Source organism: Mandrillus leucophaeus, unplaced genomic scaffold (genome assembly GCF_000951045.1).
Source record: "Mandrillus leucophaeus isolate KB7577 unplaced genomic scaffold, Mleu.le_1.0 Scaffold1154, whole genome shotgun sequence".
Lineage (NCBI taxonomy): Eukaryota > Metazoa > Chordata > Mammalia > Primates > Cercopithecidae > Mandrillus > Mandrillus leucophaeus.
Genome location: NW_012099810.1, coordinates 452,375 through 474,204, shown reverse-complemented (window position 1 = coordinate 474,204; position 21,830 = coordinate 452,375). Strand labels below are relative to the sequence as shown.

The window sequence follows — 21,830 nt, the reverse complement described above, 5'->3', positions numbered from 1 at the left end:
AAAATCGTCAATCTGGAAAGGACATTTGCAGTAATCTATTTCAACTGCCCTCTGCACCATTTTATACATGTTAATACAAACAATAAGTTCAAGTGAGTTTGCCCAAGGTTACCTATCATCTCAATGGTGAAGCAAGGGCAGGCCTTCATGGTCTTCTGAGTCTGCTCTCCTGCTCTTTTCCATCCTTTCCAGCTTCCTCATTTCTATTAATAATTTGATCATCATGGACAACGAGACTTGAAACTTCATAATTATCTTCAATACTTCTTTTTTCTCATCCTTGATACCTATCAGTCCTCAGGTCTTTTTGACCATTTCTCTATTGTCTCTTGAATCATCCAGTCACGTCAGATTGTACAACAGAAAAGTTACTCAAATTCCATTTCCACCAGCAATGGTGGAAAACAGTGAACAGAATATGGTCAAGTCAGAACTTCTTCCTCACTGCACTCTGCCCACTGTGAACATTTAACATTTCAAAGAGTAATTGCCAAAAAATGAATTCACTACTTCAGTTCAAGCCATCAGGTTTTTTCTGTTTTTTTTTTTTAAGCCAGTCAAATTTAGCAGTGGAGGGCTGTATACCAACTTTAGTGACACTAATGTTAATAAATTCTGATAACCCACTACCATCAGACCAGTTCAAGCCATCAGTTCTTACTTGAATTATTACTGTAGCTTTCTAACTAGTCTTCCTACTTCCCAGTTCTGCACCCAGCTTCTAGAAAAGTCATTACCATCCTCAAAAACTTTCTGTAGCTCTCAGTTTCATACAGAATTAAGTTCCACTGCATTAACTTGGCATAAAAAATATTCAATATATTATTTTCATCCTACAGTTATCACTTACTTTTGTACCTTCATTTGTTCTGCACTATGGCTAAACTGAATTTCTTTCTTTTCCTTGAACACATCCTCAGATTTTCCACTTATCTATGGCAGAAGAAAACCTTACGCTGTTCTCTGTATATACAGCATCCTTTTTGACTTGCATCTCCTGTAGTTGTGAATTCTCATTAATACATCACTGTCTTTTTGCTTTCTCCCTATGATCATATGCTCTTTCAAAAACAGTTATCCAGAATTTTGGATTGCTATGGTCATCAAATGGAAGTAGCCATAGCGGTTTGCAATTTCTCATTACGCCCCAACCTCCAGAATGGGTTACACCTGATTTCACAGTTAAGCGAGTAATGGGTCCTTGGTTGACTACTTAGCAGTAGTACAGCTTTCTGGAAAGGTAAGAATGACTAGATGACCTAGAGAAAATTAGGATTGCAAGATAGGTGAGACAGTCCCCATGTCTAATATTTATTTTTCCTAATCACCATGACCTTTTCCCTTGACTTTTTTCCTATTCCTGATATTTTCAAGGCTGACTCCTTGAATGACTTCATTCAAATCAGCTTAAAAGTCACCTAAAAGAGGTCTTCTCTAACCACTTGACCTGAAATAGCCACCCAGTGACTCCCTATTCCATTACATGACGGAAAAATGAATGCTTTATTTTCTTCATCTCAATCCCTTTTAGAAGTAATCTCACTTTTTTACCCGTTTACTTATTTATTATTTATTGTTTTTCTCCTACTAGAATTTAAGCAACAAGAGGATAGAAATTTTGTCATATTCAATACAGTTTCCCTGGCAACTAGAATCAAATTTAGAATTCTCAGAGACTATGAGAGTTCACTATCTGTTCGCTAGAAGATATACAAGACTTTTGAGGATAATACTTAAATCAAGATAGGCCATATGGTAATTCAGTTGGATAATGATCAGTGACGTTGAGCTTTTTTTCGTATGTTCGTTGGCCACGCAAATGTCTTCTTTTGAGACCTAACAATACTTTTAAGACTGTTGATTCTATATTTGAACTCCTTTAAGTCATTATAGACTGCATAGTCACTACTTGTTACTGTTATTACAATAACTGCCAGACAGAAAAATAAATCTACTTCAGACTTTTAGGGAAGTTTCATATCTTAATAATTTTAATTGCTTTTTAATGGACACTAGCGGGAAACTATCACTGACAACTTCTGTAGTGGTTTTCTCATTTTTGTCAAGATGTGAATGTATTTGGATTAATGTATGGGAAAGAGGCTTGAAAAAAATAGGAAGCTGAATTTAATATTGTCTTGAGCTAAATGTTCTCTCTATTTTGTTGTTTAGTATAATATGCTTTTTCTTAGCTTTCCTATGACTCTGCTTAGCAACTTTTGCTAAAAGAAACACAATATATGATTGACTACTTTGAAGACACATACATTGGACACTTAAAATCAACAAAAGCAGAGAGGTATGATATAATACTTTTCATTGTTGTGTGTTGTACCTAGAGTCAAACTAATCATTTTAATGGCAGAAGTTAAAGAAACATAATTCTCAAGTCATCTTTTAGGAAATTCTATTTAATATTACAGATATTTGATATCTTCATATTTTGTTTAAGTACTTTTGCTAAATGGGTGACAGCTTTTAAAAATCATTATTTAAAGTTCTGGCAACCTCCAGTTTTAATGCTATGGTACAAAACTGCACTTTTTTACTCACTTTCATCTTTGACTGCCTTATGAAAGTTTGCCTCTCAGCAGAGCAAAGCACCAGTGATTTGCTCCATGGAATAGTATCTCACCAGGTAGACAGCATGGATGGAAAATTATGGCAAGTAACTTAAAGTGAAGTAATAATGATTACCTGCTCCATTAGGTACAAGGTTTACAGGCCAAGGTAATATTTTAATCTAGTAGTGGTGATTACTTCTATGATATCTTGCATGAACTTAATAAATAGTAAACCATTTTATCCAAATTATTATTTCAACATGTAAATATTAGAAAAATTATTGTTGAGATAGTTTACATTATCTTTTTTGGTAAACCTTCAAAATCCAGAGTGTATTTTACATGTATAAAAGATCTTAATTCTGGAGCTAAATTTGTATTAGACACACTTGAGGTGTTTTTGGATTTCATAAAATTTACATCTACAACAGTAGTTTCACATACCTAAATTGTTTGAAACATATTTAAAAGTTTCAGTAACTGAATTGACTATCAATAAATCATTTTGTCTTATATTTGCATGTACTATGACAAAATTATTTATCTTCTTTAGAAAAGTAAAAATGTATCAACTTAAAAACTCTATTTCTTCAAGTTAAGTATATTTAAATAGCTCATGTCAACTTAAAATTATTAATATCAAATTCAAGTTTGAGTTGCAAAGCAACTCAATTTATTAATATCAACTATTTTTCTTGTAGTTTTGTAGCCAATTTATATAAATGCTGCTGTTTAGAATTAAAATCTGCATATTGATTCATGTTAGAAAAATGTGTACATCATTATTATTGAATTGCATTATGGAAAGTTTTCATTTCAACGTAAAGTCTACTAGCTGTTTATTAAGGTAATAAATGAGCTTTTCCATTCAGCATGATATGGATGAAAAAACATGTCATCCTGCCATTTTCTTGTTTTCAGTTATGGGATATTTGACAAGTATTGCTTTTGTTTCAAGACAATCTTGAATTGGGATTAACAATACAGAAAATCTTATACAAATTTAAAGTTGTATTTAACAGAAAAATATTTTACACTGCTTTAGCTTTCATATTAAAATTAATTTAACTAAAATAAAATATTTAGTTTCTCACTGGCCACATTTCAAGTGCTCAATGGCCACATTCTAGACTTTGGTGAACTTTTTCACTAGTTGCTTTGTGTGGTTGATGAGTCATTGCAAATAATAAGGTTAATTTCATTCAGTTAATTTCATTTCATTTCCCATTGGTGGTTATTAGGCATACCACAACTATATGTCAAAGGCTTATACTTCTGTGTTTCCTTTGTATAAAAATATTAAAATTTGGGTAAATATTTGAGGCTATAAATTGGGCAGTCATAACCTACATGCCTGGAACAGTCCAGAGTATGCCTATTTTCCCAAGATAATTATCAATAGAATTTTATTTTAAAAGATATCTGTTTCAGATGATAGTCTATACATTCCTTCTAGAAATAATGCAAAGCATTTTAAAACCTCAGCTAGAAAGCAAGCAGTGTGTAGTAGTACATGTAGTTAACACATGTACAGACAGAGAACGTATTCCTTCCCAAGCTATTTCCATATACTTATCTGAGACAGCCCATGAGGACAGAGGACTGAGTAGACTTGCTGCCTGCTGAGCACTTTTCCAAGAATACAACCAAAGAGGAATATCTAAATGTGATTCCAAATGTTATAAAGTTTTTCTACGTGCAGTTAAATTAGCAGCTCTTGCTCTTCTCTTTGGTAGAAGATATTGGTAATGCTGTTTTAAACTTTGCTGTTGCCTTTAATGAAAACCACAGATATTATACCAAATATAAATACTTGGACCAAAGGAGAGAAGTGCAGCTTCTGTAAATTAAAGTTTTAAGTTAGAAAGTGTTTTTTAAAAAATGAATACACTTTAAAACTTTCAGAGTTACAGATTTTTTTTTTCAAGTTATCAGTGCACTGGAAACTGGACTAATAAATGTATAAGAAAGACATATCAATTATGTGCATGTAAATTATGTCCCTAAATTGCTTGTAATTTGTTCTCTTGAATAAAGGGGATTGTTACATATTAATGTCAGCTATATGACAGGCATTACACTGATAACATCATATCACATTGATCAAATTTAAGTTTTATAACAATCCTGAGAAGTAGGTATTAGTTGCATTTTGTAGGCAGGGAAACTGATGATCAGAGAGGTTAAGTAATCTGCTTTCAGTAACCTAGCTAGTGAGTGGCGAAGGTAGGGGTCTTATAATCCTTGGATTGTATCCTTCTAGATATAGTGGTTGGCATATTATACAAGGCTCATAAGATTAGTAAGTCATGCTTTTGGGGGGAGAATCTGGATGGCAGCCTCTGTGGGTCCCTGGTTTATTGTTTTAAGAAAAAACTTAAGAGTTCTGCCTTCGTAGAATTTAGGAGATTCAAAAATCACCAATCTGTAAAAAAAAATAAAATGAGTTGCTGAATGAAAGTTATCCAAGCTTCCAAATCTACCCTTTCTTTTAATTTGTAATACATGATAAAGCTCTCAGAATTGGGCTGAATAATACTATAATGGAGACTTCTGAGAGTGAATTTATCCACAAAATAGGGTAGCCAGAAAAGCATGGACTTTGAAATTAAGCAGTCCTGAATCTGAATTCTGACTGCCAGTTATACATTGAATGGTTTTAGCCAAGTTATTTAATTCTTCGAAGCTTCTGTTTCCTCACCTGAAAACAGTAATATTTCCTACCTCACAGAATTATTTGCTGCAGTTTTATAAATGGTATAATTTGCTGCAATTTTAACTGTATAAACATCTTCCTTTTATATATAGGTCCCAAATGTGGTATCTTTTCACAATGATGTATTTTATCCGAATTCTTCGAATTACCCATGGTGTCTTTCAAAATCAAAGATCTGCAAACCCTGAAGCAGATATGAATGTTGTAAGTTGTTAGAAAATAAATCTGTACTGCCAAAATAACAGAGAATGCTACTCTTCAAATTTGGAATTTTAATTTAATAGATTTACAGTCAAATGTACATATCTATATTCACATTCTATATGTTAATGTTTCTCATCTGCTATTCTATAGCTTAGTTTCTCCTTCAGCCTTATTCTATCTTTGTAATGAAAAAATGTGTAAATATATTCATACCTTCACATATTTGAAATATATATTCACATATATGAGGGTATGAATATATACCTCCTTCTCTATATATTTACATATATACAAATTTCAGATATAAGATTAGATATACACATAGACATGCAAACATTTATGGGTGCATGTATATTTTTAAATTGTGTATAGGTGGGTAGGTAAAAGTATGAGAGACTAGTAGTTAAAAAAGAAAATATTCTTGAGATATCTCTTTGAGGGTGGGGGTTTATTTGTTTGTTTGTTTGTTTTATTCTTTCAATCCCTAGTATATAAAACTGCTGCTCAGTAGGTGTTTAAAAATATTTATTAACTGAATGAATCAGCAAATTAGTGAAAATAAAAATAGATAGGCCTGAGGTTGAGAGAGAACACCAAGGTTCATTATCACATAATGCGTTAGAAATGGCAAACCATTCAACTTTATTCGATAACAATTTTATGCTAAAAGATTTGCTTTTTCTTTATCTAGAGCCAGATTATTTCCTACTGGGGCTACCCTGATGAAGAATATGATATTGTAACCGAAGATGGTTATATCCTTGGCCTTTATAGAATTCCTTATGGGAGGACAGACAATAATAAAAATCTAGGTAATATTCAATTGAAGATGGATTGGTGACCATCTAGGGCCTGAAGTTCTTAATTGTTCTAATTGATAGAGAATGTAGGACAAGAAAAGCACCTTAAGATTAAGTGAATACTTAACTTCCCATGTGTCTTCCCACATACCACAAGAAGAGACACGCAAGAAGACACATTGGCCTTCTGGTCACAGAGAGGTTGTGATGGAACACAAGCTGTTCTTCCCAGGTTTCTTTTGTGGATCACTTGGCTCTTACATGTTGATTCTCTAGAATTTTCTTTTTCTGATGAGAAATTAGAAATGCTGTGAAACATAATAACATTATTATGCTCTAGATTTTGAAGAAAGGCTGGTGCAAATTTCCTTCTTTGTCTTTGTCATTCTCTCTGCTAGAAACAGCAGAGAGATGAGGTTGGTAGCAGCCTCAGGGCTCTTTATTCCAACAGTAAGTACATTTGAATCATTAGAGTGTGGTGAAAAATGCACTGGAATTTGTTAGGAGATCTGGGGTATAATCCTAGATCTGCCACTCACTAGTAGAATATGTAATGAATTACTTTTGCTTATTCATATAATTACCCAAATAAAAGCCAAGTATTTTCTTTTCTCCTTAGCTTTTCTTCCTGAAAGTGCTTCTTTCAGAAGGAAACAGAATGTGAAAAAAATAGAATGTTTCTTATATTATAGGGCATCCTCTCAAGTTATTTTGAACATTAAAGTACACTTCAGAGAGGATATTAATTTGAAATGACCTTAATTAACATAATTTTGCATATTTATAAAGGTTACACCCAGTAGCAGAAAATCTTAACATAGATTTTATATAATAATAGTATTTATCCCCCAAGCTAAGATCTCATTTTGCAAGTACTGTATTAAAGATTTAAAGATAATTTTAAAACACAGCAAGTGCCTTAGAGTGCTCTAAAGGCAGAGTCTGAAAGAGGGGTTCAGGTACATGTGACTGATTGGTGAAATACTGTCAGGAGGCAGTAATGTGGAAATTAGGATAAAGTAGGGTAAGGAGTTAAGGAGTAATATAATATGACTCAGCTTGGGGCTAGCTAAAAAATGATCTCAGAGAAGTTCAAGGTTCCCATAAAAATTACACTACAGAGGTGGTTCCACCTTGAGATTAGAGAGCCAGCTTTTTGTGTTCCTATGTCAGTTAATCATTGCCTGAAGGCTACCCCTAGAAGGAGGTGTGATCTCTTAGGTGAGGCAGTTCCAATTTGGCCGAGAAAGGAGCAAGAGTAAACCCTTCAAAAGCAATACTAGGGCCATAACTAGTATTCATAAATGTCCTCCTCCACCATCCATTCTAGGTTTCTCTACCTCTTAGCTAGCTTGCCTGATGAGCAATAGGAAACCCTTAAAAAGCAACCGAAGGCCGTAACTTGTACTCATAAATGTCCTCATCCACAATCTGTTCTAGCTTTCTCCACCTCTCAGCTAGCCTGCCTGATAGGGTAAGCTAGGCCCTCATCCCTGGGGGCTAACATATTCATATCAGATGATGGTTGTACTTGTTCGTGTACAGTTAAAACTGGGTATAGAAGTAGGAAAAGATGACCCAGTGGATCACCTGAAGAGCAAATGTATTTCTCCCTTTCCTCATTTTGTATCAGCAGACCTACTTTCTTATGATGATAAGGGTCAACGAACTTCCTGGTCTTCAGTAATGAAGAGCCCACAGTGACCAGGCAGTGGTCATAGCTTTATGTTTGTTAGGATGCTTACAGTGCCTTGGTGGTAGCATTTTCTCTCTGGAGACTAGGGCCTCTAGAGATGTAAAGGCTGAAACTGTGAGAACAGATTCCTAAGTGGGTTCCTAGGAGTGATGGCAAGCTCTTGTTCCTCAGACTCCTGTGTTCTACTTATTGAGTTATCACAAATATATTCTCACCATTTTTAAAAGATGTACAATAATTCCTGAAGGATAGTGCCCATGCTTACAGGATGTCATCTCTCAGCTGGATTTTTCCTGGCTGGCTTTTACTGAGCATTCAAGGGCTTGTTTCATTTTTCTATCAGGTTGGCAGCCTCTTGATGGGAGTTATATGGTAGGACCAGTGAATACCATGGCCATGTGCCAATGGATATGTCAACTTTGCTATGTAATTGATCCCTTATTTAAAATGTGTTACTTAAAATGTGTATGAGTGCTCGAATTACTATAAAATGTTTGATTATTCTCTCTCACTAAAATGTATATATTTAAGTGTGATGTGACCTAATTGCTCACTTGGTTATTTGAAAGACAACCGTTAGTGAACTGTATTAAACAGCTCTGTCATACAATGGGATTAAATCTTAGTAACTTACCCTACTTATGAAAAGAATTTTTAAAAACTTTAAACTGTCATGTACTAAAAGTTTGAATTTCATATAAGAGATTTTCATATAGATAACCACAAAATTTATAAAGAATTTTCTACATTTTTTTTTCAGCTCAGAGGGTTGTTGTATACTTGCAACATGGTTTGCTTACATCTGCCAGCAGCTGGATTTCCAATCTTCCCAACAATAGTCTGGGCTTCATTCTGGCAGATTCTGGTTATGATGTGTGGATGGGAAATAGCAGAGGAAATACCTGGTCCAGGAAACACTTGTACCTGGAAACGAATTCCAAAGAATTCTGGGCTTTCAGGTACAAATAAAATGAAGTAACATTTCATTTTATAAATGTATACAAATTTTTCATTTTGAACGAAATAAAATAAAATTTAGGTCTTACTCTTTTCACAATTTAGGACTTTCCATAGACCATTAAAATTTATGTGAATTTTGGCTTGAAAGTTAAAGAGTACTTGTGTGATTTTGAGTTTGTTACTTATGTTTCAGCAATAATCTTTATTTCTTACTTAGTACCTTACTGACCAACCCTATCCTTCCTTTGACTACTCTTCTACTCTATAACTCATATATTTTGTCTACCCTATTCTATTTTTCATATACAAACACCCTCTTTATAAGATTGCCTTGTGATTTTATTTCCTTGACTTTGAGTTCCCACAGAAGTCTCTATTTAGAAGATAATTATACCATATAACTTCCTGATTAATAACAAAAGACAGTAGAAAATTGCCTTTATTCATTTACCTATTCATTATTTTCAAATATTAACATAACATTAGTAGAAAGTGCTATTTTTATTTTCCTCTTTCTTTTGTAGTTTTGACGAGATGGCAAAATATGACCTTCCAGCCTCCATTGATTTCATTGTGAAGCAAACCAGACAAGAGGAAATATTTTATGTAGGCCATTCACAGGGTACTACTATTGGTATGCCGAGAAAGATTATTGCTAATATCCCTTAATTTCTTTGTTAAGGTTATGCATATACTTGTTAAAGTTGTAGATAAGCTTCTAGACCTGTAAGTAAAACAAAAACTGTGAGACAAACATAGTATAGCAGAATGCCCTGGAATCTTACATGCTGCTTTGATCCCACATGGAGCCTTCTCTAGTCACAAGGAATTCACTGTAAAGACAAGGTTGGTTGTGGTTTTGTTTGTTTCAAATTGTATAAAAGTTGGATATCTATGTTATTTAAGATCAAAGTGAGATTGCCATTATTATGTGTTCTACAAATAGAACTTTCACATTATTTTTCCTTTCAAAAATGTAGCATAGGATTTTATGAGTGGAAAAGATGAAAACCTATGTATGTTTTTGCATTTAGGACTGATCAAACTTAAGAAATGAACAAAAATCAGGGAATTCTTTCTATATTTAAACATGACTAGAAAAGAACTTTAATCAGAACTCTAATGCCTGTCTAATATATAACAACTTTACTTTTAGAAATAAATTACCTATGACCTAACATAATTCTCTTGCATGGTACTATAAACCTCTTTACTCATGTTATTCTACTTTACAGGGAGAAAAAGCCATCTTATAATAGAAGCTAATATTAAGTAAATCGTTTCTAAGCTGAAGACTGTAATTTTCTTATAGAAATAATCCACTTCTTACTACAAAAAGCATGTTGAGCAACAATCTAATCCCATTTTCTACAGATCTTTTCTCTGACATGTATTAACCATATATGTGACTTTTAGTCCAAATTCTCATCAACTATTCAATTATCTAAAACCAGGAATCCCTGAAAATGTAGAAATAAGAAAAAAAATGAGTAATGAGTGTCGGAGCTTGTTGACTTATCACATGATATATAATTCTTTGGTTGTTTGGCTTCTCAGAACCTGACCTAAGTAAATAAATAATTAATAAATAAATAATCTATCAGAATATTGACGTGTAAGTAGATAGCTTGATAAGACGGCAAAGGGAAAAATGACTATTTTCACATTAATGCCTCAAAACTACCAATAAAATAAGATGCTTAGTATCCTCTGTATAAGATGATAAGGAATTTTAAAATATATTGAAGATAAATGTTAAAACAATGGGACATTTATTGAGCCTGTCACCTAAAGTGTAAAATTCACCTGTCTGAAAATTCACATATTTCATTTTCACCATTGCAAGTTATAAAAAATGTTCACTATTGCTCCTGATTTTTAAACTGTGGTGTTACATGTCTGATTTATTGCTAAAGTATCATTCTTTATGGTCTATACATTGTATAAACCTGAATTATCTGCATTATATTATGACCAATATATTACAATATACTGGGTGATTTAAAAATGTTTGATAGGTGAATTAAGAAATAGTTAATTGTTCAGAAACTATTTTTGAACTTACTCTTATTCTCCTTGGTGTCATCTCTTACATGCTAGTAATTGCTTAAGAATAGCTTACTAATTTATATCTTATTTTATTTTAGGTTTCATAACATTTTCTACTATACCAAAGATAGCTGAAAGAATCAAAATATTTTTTGCCTTAGCACCAGTTTTTTCCACAAAGTACTTAAAAAGTCCTTTAGTTAGAATGACATATAAATGGAAGTCAATACTCAAGGTATGTTCTACCTTTATTTTATGTCATTGATAACCCAAAGTGATAATTGTATGCTTTCAAATAAGAGATCTTGACTATATTTAGACAACCACAAGTATGAATTGAAATTTTTGGTTTCATTTACACTAGATTCTTGCCTTTGTTTCTACAAAGGCATACAATTTTACTTATTATAACTTTAGAACCTCACTGTGAGAGGAAATCCAGTGGCCAAACCACCCTGCTTCCAAGTTTTTTCCTTTATTTGAAATTTTCAAACTACTGTGAGATAATTTGTTTGGTTTTATACATAGTGAATTACGACAACATTTCTTTAGTACTTATTGTGGTCATCCAAATGTGGATAAAATAAATTTATTTTACAGGCTTTTTCTGGCAACAAAGACTTCTTGCCTAAAACCTCGTTTAAAAAATTCGTTGGTTCAAAGCTGTGTCCACTACAGATTTTTGATAAGATTTGCCTCAATATCTTGTTTATGATGTTTGGATATGACTCAAAAAACTTAAATATGGTAAGAACAAGTTGAATTTGAAATATGTATATTTTCCAATATTTGAAAAGTGTAATAATAATAGTGCTTGTGTTATACCTTGTGTCATTTTGTGGTTCATCCACATACACTAGTAGTCAGATTCTTAGCCTATCTGATTTTATGACTATACCAACATTGTACAACTAACTTGCATTAACATGCTAGGATTGTTTTACTTGCATCTTTGTCTTGCTGTCTGTAAATACTCGAGAGCAGCTGATGTGATAGGTATCTTTATTGACCTTTGCTACTGGGTATTAGTTTCCTGAGACTTCTAAGATTTAGTCCTCTTCTATTCAGTTGTTTCCGGTAACTCCATAACTCCTCCTGCTGGTTCCTAATACTCCTTCCCATCCTTGTTGATCCTTCCATAATTAGAATTAGTGCCTGCCAATTATCTTTAAGTTTCTAGCTTTTATCAATACTCTTGGAGTGGGAAACCATTGTGGTACTCAAGGTACTATTACCAAAACCTTTGGATTGATTGTGTATAGGTTCTCTTAAGGATATAGGCATTCATTCTAAGCATTTCTCATCACATTATTTAAAGATGCAGATTTGGCAGAAGCAAATATGCCATTTGGACTAGAGGTTAGTTCTTGTACCTGGACCTTTTAAGAGCTTCTCAAAGAGAGCCAATATAGACATTCAAAGAAAGAGAGGTATTCTCTTAATTCCCAAACACACTTTTATGCCACAAGGACATGTTTGTTGACTTTGTTGATTTTGTTCAACCTTACCTTATTTTCAGAATGCTATAAGAAACTCAGTTCTCATCTTTTCCACCCATAAAGATATGAGCAATGTACCTTCTGCCAGAGAAGACAAAAAGGATTACTTCCATATTTCCTCTTTTTCATATTTTTGCATTCATCTAGTGCTAAGCACCTACTATGGGAGGCCTGGAAGAATCATAAATACAATGTTTATTTTTACTTATCCATTCATTCTATGTTTTAGGTAGTATATTTGGCCAATTCTATATTTTTTGTAATTATAATGTGATGTCTCTGAGAACTCTTTTTTGTGTGTAAATTATTAGAAAAGCTTATACTCTGGTTTTCTAGCCTTCAAAACTGTGGCATTTCTTCTGCAACAGAAGTTGACAGTGTTGTAGATTGTAATATGACTGTGTCTTAATTTAACTGGAATTGTAGGAAGTTGGAAGTAGAAAATTTTCACGCACAGTATGTTTGGAAATAGTTAATTGTGAAACTGTGGTTCAGCTTGAATCAGTCTCTTGAGCCTAGCAAGATCTGTGGAGGAAGTAGGGTCTGGCTTAAAATTGTTTGCTTAGAGCCAGTATGAAAAACCAAAAAAGAATCTGGTAGTTTGTAAAAAGGAAAACCAACCAGAGAATTGAAAGCAAGTTGTGAGAACTGAAAGCAAGTCATGATGCAAGGAAAAACAGATGACAAAAATGCTCACAATGTGACTTGGAAAATGTATCCTCAAACAACCAAAGTTTTAACCTTGTCCAGGTATGATTTTTTGATGATGATTTACAAAAAAAAATTCTAACTCTTATGAGGGGAAATGAGCCTGAGATATCTGAGTACAGCTGTCAAGGGTGCGTGGTTATTATTTAGGTCCCTTTCAGGGAATGGATTCCTTCTTATCTTTCTGATAAAGGTGAAGTAGAGACTCTGGTAAACATTTCAGATTGCTCACAGATAGGCCTGACAGGTGTTTATGAAAGCTACTGTGCACTTCTTCATATGGAAGGATGAACAGAACAATGCAATTTAGGTTGTATAAGCCTCTGACCTACATTAAGGTAAACAGTAGTGACCCATGATGGAAGGAATATCTGGAGTGTACCAGAAAACTAAGCATTATATTGGAGCTTATTTCAAACACAGAGAATAATTATAATTAGAGGACTTAATAAATATCTGAGTTTTAATTATAGAATGTTTCTGTTAAAAATTTCTGTACAGGCTATTTAACATTGTTCAGTCAGAACTTTATTTTTGACAGTTTCAGGTAGCCTGAATGGCAATGAAAACAAAAGACATTTTCTCTTTTTTTTTTTTGAGGTACAATTGACAAATAAATACATTGTGAAATAATTGCCACAATCAAGTTATTAACACATCTGTCACCTCACATAGTCACATTTTTGGTGAGAATGCTTAAGATCTATTCTCTCAGCATATTTCAAGCATACAGTACAGCATTATTAACTAGTCACCATGCTGTACATTAGGTCCTCAAAATGTATTTACTATATAACTGAAAGTTTATACTCTTTGACCACCATGTCCCCATTTTTCCCACCTGCCAGACCCTAGCAACCATCATTTTACTCTGTTTCTATGAGTTCATCCTTTTAGTTATTTATTTAATATTCTACATAGAGTGATACCATAGAGTATTTGTCTCTCTCTATTTGGCTTATTTAACTTACTAATGCCCTCCAGGTTCATCTATGCTGTCACAAATGGCAGAATTTTTTTTTCTATGGTTATTAATATTCTACATATATGTGTGTATATATACACACATATATGTGTGTATATGTGTACACATACATACATATATACGTACATATATATGTACATATATACACACATATATGTGTATTAACAATATTTTCAAATCCATTTTGACAGTCTTTGCCTTTTAATTGGATTATGGTATTTAGTAAATTTGTTTTTATATAATTATTAAGATTAGATTTATGGCTATCATCTTGCTATATGCTTTTGATTTGTCCTATCTGGTGTTCTTTTTATTTCACATTTCTTGACTACTTTTGTGTTTCTGAAATACTTTTTAATATTTTATTTTATCTTATTTTGTTACAGCTTTAAAGATATTCTTTATTATTCTCTTAGAAATTATAAAATGTATCGTGTATTATTACTTACATTAAATTTGTGTTTATATCCACATCCTAAATAATGCAAACACTTTATACCAGTTTAACTGGGATTCACCATTTGGGATACAGTGAGCTTCTTTCATCAAATTTAAACATTCTCAGCCATTAGTATTTCAATTATTTTTTTTCTTTCAAAATATTGGACCACCTGACAGTGGCCAACATCTTTCCTTGCTCTATTTTTTTGTGTGTGTGCTTAAGTTTGAATATTTTATATAGGTTTGAATTTGAGTTCAAAAATCCTGTCTTTTGCTGTGTACAGTCTGCTTTTAAATCCATCTAATAAATTTTAACGTTTATATATTATATTTTTATTTTGAGTGTCCATTTGACTATAAAATAAATTCTAATTATCTGTTAAAATATTCTTCCTTTATGACCATTTTAAACTTTAAAAAATATTTTATTTAACATATTAATCATACTTTATTTTAAAGCTTTTGCTAACTCCAATGTTTGCAGCATCTCTGCATCTGCTTTTGCTGATTATTTTATGTCCTTATTGTTGGCTGTGTTTTCCTGTTTCACTCTGTGACTAGGATTGAATGCAGGGTACTGGGAATAGTATGCTGCACATTCTCTTGGTTAAATTACTGTCTTAGTGCATTTTGTGTTGCTATAATAGAATACCCAAGACTGGGTTATTTATAATGAGCAGAAATGTATTGGTTCACACTTCTGGAGGCTGGGAAGTCCAAGATCAAGGCACTGACATCTGGCAATGACCTTCTTGCGTGCCACCACATGATGAAAGGTGTAGGGCAAAGAAGCAACAATGAAGCAAAAGGGAACCAAACTCACCCTTTTATTTTATTTTATTTATTTATTTATTTTTTTTGAGATGGAGTTTCCCTCTGTCACCCAAGCTGGAATGCAGTGGTGCGATCTCAGCTCACTGCAACTTCTGTCTCCCGGGTTCAAGCAATTCTCCTGTCTCAGCCTCCTGAGTAGCTGGGACTTCCGATGCATGCCACCATGCCCGGATAATTTTTGTATTTTTAGTAGAGATGGGGTTCGCCATATTGGTCAGGCTGGTCTCAAACTCCTGACATCAGGTGATCCACCCACCTCGGCTTCCCAAACTGCTGGGATTACAGGTGTGAGCCACTATCCCCAGCCTCAAACACACCCTTTTATAATGGCATTAATCCCATCCATGAGGGCAAAGCCTTTATGGCTCAATCACCTCCCAAAGATCCCACCACCTAACACCACCACAATGGCAACCAGCAGGAGTTTAGGAGGGAGCAAACATTCAACCCATGGCAGTTACCCTCTCAAGAGTTTTGGCTCATTTAGCTAATTGTCAGTGCCCATTTTTAGACTTTTTAGGGTTGGCCTTATTTTATTCACTTTTCGTTAATTCAGGAGACTACTTCTCCTGGCAATCTATGGCCTTTAGTCCAACTCCACAGCACCCACATAGATCGATTTCTGTTTCTTCTGCCCAGCAAGGCTACCATACTCTGTTTGGCTCTAATTCCCTGCACCATATTGGAAAATCCACAGGATGAAAGTTGGGATTAATGAAAGGTTTGCTTCTTGTATTTTTATTCTCTTCAGGTTCCTGTCCTCTGGTGGTTGCTTTACAGTTTCTGTAAACCTGAACAATTGTTTTATAGTTTGCATCCGATATCATAAAAAATATTTGTGAGGTTTTTTAAAATAATTTTTTTCATTTTTGCTTGTTCTTACATGATACCTCTCTCTTCATATACTTGCTTTTCTTTGACTGAGTAGAGTTAACCGATTTTGAGAAATTTTTACCAAGGATTAGATAGTAAGACAGGCCTTTTCTTCTTGTGGAAATAAATCTTGCTTGCTTTTTCAAGGCACCTGAGGTCACTTTGAGATCAGTACTCTACATGTCTGGTTCACTGAGGTTCCCAGGGACTATCTAGGCAATGCAAATATAGATTGCAGATTAACATCATGGCTTTACCTTGAGCACTATAGAATTTGAGGCCCTTATGGAGAGTGTTTCTTTTAAAATCTTTCAACTTTGACAGGCCTTAAACTTTGATTTTTTGTTTTTTTTAACAAGCTAAGGTCTCAAAATGAAACTTCACATTCTCTGTGACTGACAACCTTAAACAAAGTGACTTTGGTTCTTTGTTTGTCTTTGGGGGTTCTTTATTTCTCTCCTCAATTTATTTTAGTAATTTACTTCTATCTTGTTAGTTCTTTCATGCTTTCAAAAGGTGTTTGTGTATGTGTGTGTATAGGCCTGTGTCAGTCACATTTGATTGTTTTCAGTAGGGTGAGTGACAGACCAAATAACTTAGAAATTCAAAAATAGCGTCTATATTAACGTAAAAATTGTACAATTGAATAAGTACATTTGTATATTTAATTAAAATATAATTTGATGATTTATTAATATTAATTTTAAAATAACCTAATTTTCTTGAAATAATTTAGTTCAATAAATATTAAGAGATTATGCTTTCTATGATTCAACTAATATAAAAATGCTTTTTTTTTTGATCCCTCAGAGTCGTTTGGATGTGTATTTTTCACACAACCCAGCAGGAACATCTGTTCAAAATATGCTCCATTGGAGTCAGGTATAACTGCTAAAGTGCATTTCAATACAATTTAATTTACGCTACTCATGGTTTACCTCATTATTCTAGGGATCATACCATGGCCATAGAGTAATAAATTTATAAGGATAAAATAAAATTATTATATATTTCTATAATTCCTTATAGTTTATAAAATATTGAGGCCAGGTACAATGGCTCACGCCTATAATCCCAGCACTTTAGGAGGCCGAGGTGGGTGGATCACCTGAGGTCAGGAGTTTGAGACTAACCTGGCCAACATGGTGAAACCCTGTCTCTACTAAATACAAAAATTAGCCATGTATGGTGGCACATGCCTGTAATTCCAGTTATCTGGGAGGCTGAGACAGGAGAATCGCTGGAACCCACAAGGTAGAGGTTGCAATGAGCCAATATTGTACTGCTGCACAGAGTAAGACTCTGTCTCAAAAATAAAGAAATACATAAATAAAAATAAAATGTTAGTATCATAATTTAATAAATCCTCTAAACCTAAGTAATATTACAGCAATATAAACATCAGTTTTACAAATGAGAAAATGTTACAACAGCCGACTAGGGATTATCTAGGCCATGTCCCACAATTGACTTGCCCAATGCTTGAAAACTATTCCACTTTTAAAAATGTGACTGGAACACAATTAGTTATCCTGATGCCTACTCTGAAATGCTTTCACTAGACTGCACTTTCTCCTCTGTTAAACTGTTAACTCCTGAGGACCATGAAAAGTTTGTTCACTTTTGTATTTCCAAGGCCAACAGTTCTTAGCATATAGTAGATACTCAACTAATATTTGTTCAATTAATGATATTGATTAAAAAAAACCACTGTGAATGCAATCTTAATGTTGAAAACCAGGATAACATAGTAGAAAGAACACTTTTCTCAGATCAAAAGACCAGAAATTAAAACCTTTCTCTGGACCTTAGTGGCAGGGTGACATTGAGCATCTCATTTAATCTTCCTGAATCAGTTTCCTTTATTTTTAAAGTGAAATTAATAATTATCTGATTTGACTAAGAAAAATATTGTAAGAATTGAAAAGGCTAATGATTACAAATGTTCATTAAAGTTAATAAACACTAGGTAACTTTAAAGTATGGTTAAGATATTGGGTAAGGCTTTTTCATTTACAAAAAGTTTAAATCTATAGTGTAATTGATTTTGTATAACTTACTGAAAACATTTATTGTAACTTATATTTAGGTAAGATAAGCTATACTTTATTCTCTGGTGATGGCTAGACTAGAAAAATCTAAACAATCTTTGCAATTATTTATCCATTGTAACAATATTTATTGCACACCTACTATGTGTCTATACTATTCTGTGTTCATGGGCTACGTCAGTGAACAAAACGAGAACTCCTGTCATCCTCAAGCTTACATATTATTAGTAGGTATACAGATAATAAACAGTAACCATGTCAACTTTGAAAACTATTATAATGTGTTAGAAGGGAATAGAACTATGGAGAAATTGGGATAAAAGAGTAGGGAAAAGGTATTAGGCATGCTGAAAAGTGGGTTGTACTTTTGAATAGAAAGGTTAGGCCAGGGTTTAGTGAGATGGTGACATTTGGAACATGGAAACTTAGCGAAAGGAGGCAAAAATAATGAGTAAGACAGGGATCTGCATGTCATTGTAAGGACTTTGGCATTCACTCTGTGTGAAGTGAGTAGGCACTGCATGATTTTGAGCAGGGAAGTGATATGACATAGTTTACAGTTTTAAAAGGAACACATTGGCTGCTATGTTGAGTAGACTATAGTAGGACAAGAGTGAAAGCAGTAAGAGAGTTAGAAAATTACTGCAATAATCCAAATGGGAATGACGATTGTTTGGACTGATGTGTTGACAGCAGAGATGGTGAAAGTGAAAGGAGTCTGAATAAACATATGTATATCATGAACATGCAGGCAACAAAGTTTAATGAAGGACCCTATAAGAGGTGAGAGAGAAAGAGAGTCTTGGATGATTCTAAAGTTTCTGACTTACATAAGGTAATATTGCCATTAAAGGAGATAGCAAGGTTTGTGATGAAGGTTATGGAGGAAAGGTAAAATAAGTTTTAAATATTTAAGTGATGACGTTGAGTAAGCAGTTGTATATAGGAGCCTAGAATTTAGGAAAGACTTACAAAAGAAGGTAAACGTTTTGAATATAAATGACATGTAAAGCCAAGAGAGTGAGAATACAAAAAGCCAGGGGTGAGAATGCAAATGAAGTGAGTATAGACAAAAGCAAGATCCTTTTGAGAAAGGATTGGGTACTGAGATCGGAAAAGATTAACAGGTCAGGTGGCAGAAACTAAATTGGCTAAACAAAGCTGAAAAGGAACAGCAAGTAAAAATGAAAATCAAAAAGTTGTGGTATTCTAGGAGCTAGGTAAAGGAAAGATCTCAAGGATGAGGGAATGAACAACTATGTCAAATGCTGCCAACAGATAACATGAGAAAATTCCTCAGAATTGATCAACGTGTTAGAAATATCAAGGTCATAAGTAACCTTGGCCAGAAAGTGGTGGTGAGGCTGTGAGTGTAAAGGGGTAAAGAAAAAAGTGACTTCTGGGACAAACTCTTGAGCCCTATTGTTTGAAGCAAAGTGTTTTAGGTGGGTGTTATCTTAGTCTTAGTGCAAGACACTCAGTGTTGACCTCTGTTGATGAAGCTGAAGATTTGAGGGAGCCTGATGTTACTTCTCCCAAAAGAGGCCCCCTTCTGGGTAGAAAAAAGCCTTGGGTATACATACATTTATATAAAGACAATGGAATTATTTCTTTAGATTCCCCTGCTCCAATCTCCAACCCCTTCCATTTATTTCTCTACTCAAAGGAAAAGAAGAACAAAGAAGCCCACCTGCATAAATACCAGCAGACCCAGTACAACGGGGGTATTTATTGCATTGCATGCTTAACTTGCTCAGCTGCCACTGTAATGAACAAATGATATGGTCTTATTTTTTTGTTTCTCTTTCAGCTTCTAAATTCTACTCATTTGAAAGCTTATGACTGGGGCAGTCCTGATCTGAACTTGGTTCATTATAATCAGGTACATAATTCTCTATAAAAACTCTCTCCCTTCCTGATTTTTTAGATAACTTTTCTATAGATCAAGAATCAACTGCAAATCCCCAGAGTACAATAACACACTGATAAGGACCAGCAGATGAAGATAATATTTATTTGGATACATATTGTCACATCCAACCAAAGTGACTTTTCTATGTTTTCTACGTATTTTAACAACAAATATCCTGGATAAGCCTAGAAAAGTTGACAGGCAGTAGAAGAAGTCAAAGTCTCTCAAGAGGAAAAATACTGTGTTTTTTTATATCCATAGCTTTCCTCTTGGTTAAATGAGAAATAAAAGGCATAATATATTTATTGACCCTAAAACCAGTTATTCTATTTGAAAAGATGAGAAAACATATATAATAATTAGGAAAAATTCGAAGTCAATGAGAATGTGGTAAAGATTGTATAATGACAAAATTATTGAAGTACTAGAACCCAAGTCTGTCTGACTTCAAAGTTTATGCTTTTCCTCCATACTTTTGTGCCTCAGCTAAACTCCAGGCTGATGTGATCTGTTCATATAAAAGTCTGATCTTCATATAAAATTTGAAGATCAAATTCAAAGAGATCAGAGTTGACATGGACTGCCAATACTTATAATTTATTGACTAACATATTGACAGTAATACTGCCACAGAAAATTGACTTAAAATCTTTCATATTTTATAAATAGTACTGAAATTATCTCTGTGAAGTGTTTGAATATTTTGAATTGGAACAGACTGTCTAGTTTAGATTTATGTATAACTTATTTTCAACTAAAACTTGTAATGCCTATTCATACTTTCATACCTTTGTTTCAACAGGTCATTAAGTTGAATCCATTAGATTTGACTTATTTTAAAACGGTATTTAAACTCATCATGTTAAACAATTAGTAATTAAAACCTTCTAATGTATCATCTCCTATGAAAACTGTTTTTTCATTCATTTATTTTTAGACAACATCTCCATTCTACAACGTGACAAACATGAATGTGGCAACTGCAATTTGGAATGGTGAAAGTGACTTGCTGGCTGACCCTGAAGACGTTAAAATTTTACATTCTGAAATCACAAACCACATTTACTATAAAACTATTTCTTACTACAATCATATAGACTTTTTGTTTGGATTAGATGTCTATGATCAAGTTTACCGTGAAATCATTGACATTATCCAAGACAATCTATAAAGAACCATGGTGCTGTGTGTTTAAAGATCTATATCATTCCTAATGAAATCCAATTCTTATTTTTTTAACTGTGTATGTTCTTTCATTTTTAAAACTAAAATATGTAGCTTTTCCGTCTATATTCTCATTGACCTTAGGCCCTCCAGTCATTAAATCAGTGTCATTTATCATCTCAGGGGCAATGGCAGATTATAAATCAATCTAAGAAGCCTGTTGAGTTTCAAAATACAATTTACATAACTTATATCAAAAATAATAATCTTTAACATTTTCAATTGCAGTAGATAACTTTTTAAGAAAGTTCTTTTCAAAAGTACATGGGCTTACATATATTATAAAAAATAGAGTTTTGAGAAATACTTGATGA

At 33.4% G+C, this 21,830-nt stretch overlaps 1 protein-coding gene across 1 annotated transcript; it reads left to right on the top strand.

The window, feature by feature from the left end:
- The first annotated feature begins 1,671 nt into the window (after positions 1-1,671).
- Positions 1,672-21,529, top strand: LIPJ (lipase, family member J). Its single transcript, XM_011998225.1, has 11 exons — positions 1,672-1,755; positions 2,173-2,299; positions 5,373-5,484; positions 6,176-6,296; positions 8,741-8,939; positions 9,465-9,574; positions 11,088-11,224; positions 11,590-11,736; positions 17,140-17,211; positions 20,191-20,262; positions 21,230-21,529. Exons 2-11 carry the CDS (start codon positions 2,241-2,243, stop codon positions 21,461-21,463), a joined length of 1,263 nt encoding a protein of 420 aa, XP_011853615.1. The 5' UTR covers positions 1,672-1,755; positions 2,173-2,240; the 3' UTR covers positions 21,464-21,529.
- The last annotated feature ends 301 nt before the right edge of the window (positions 21,530-21,830 follow it).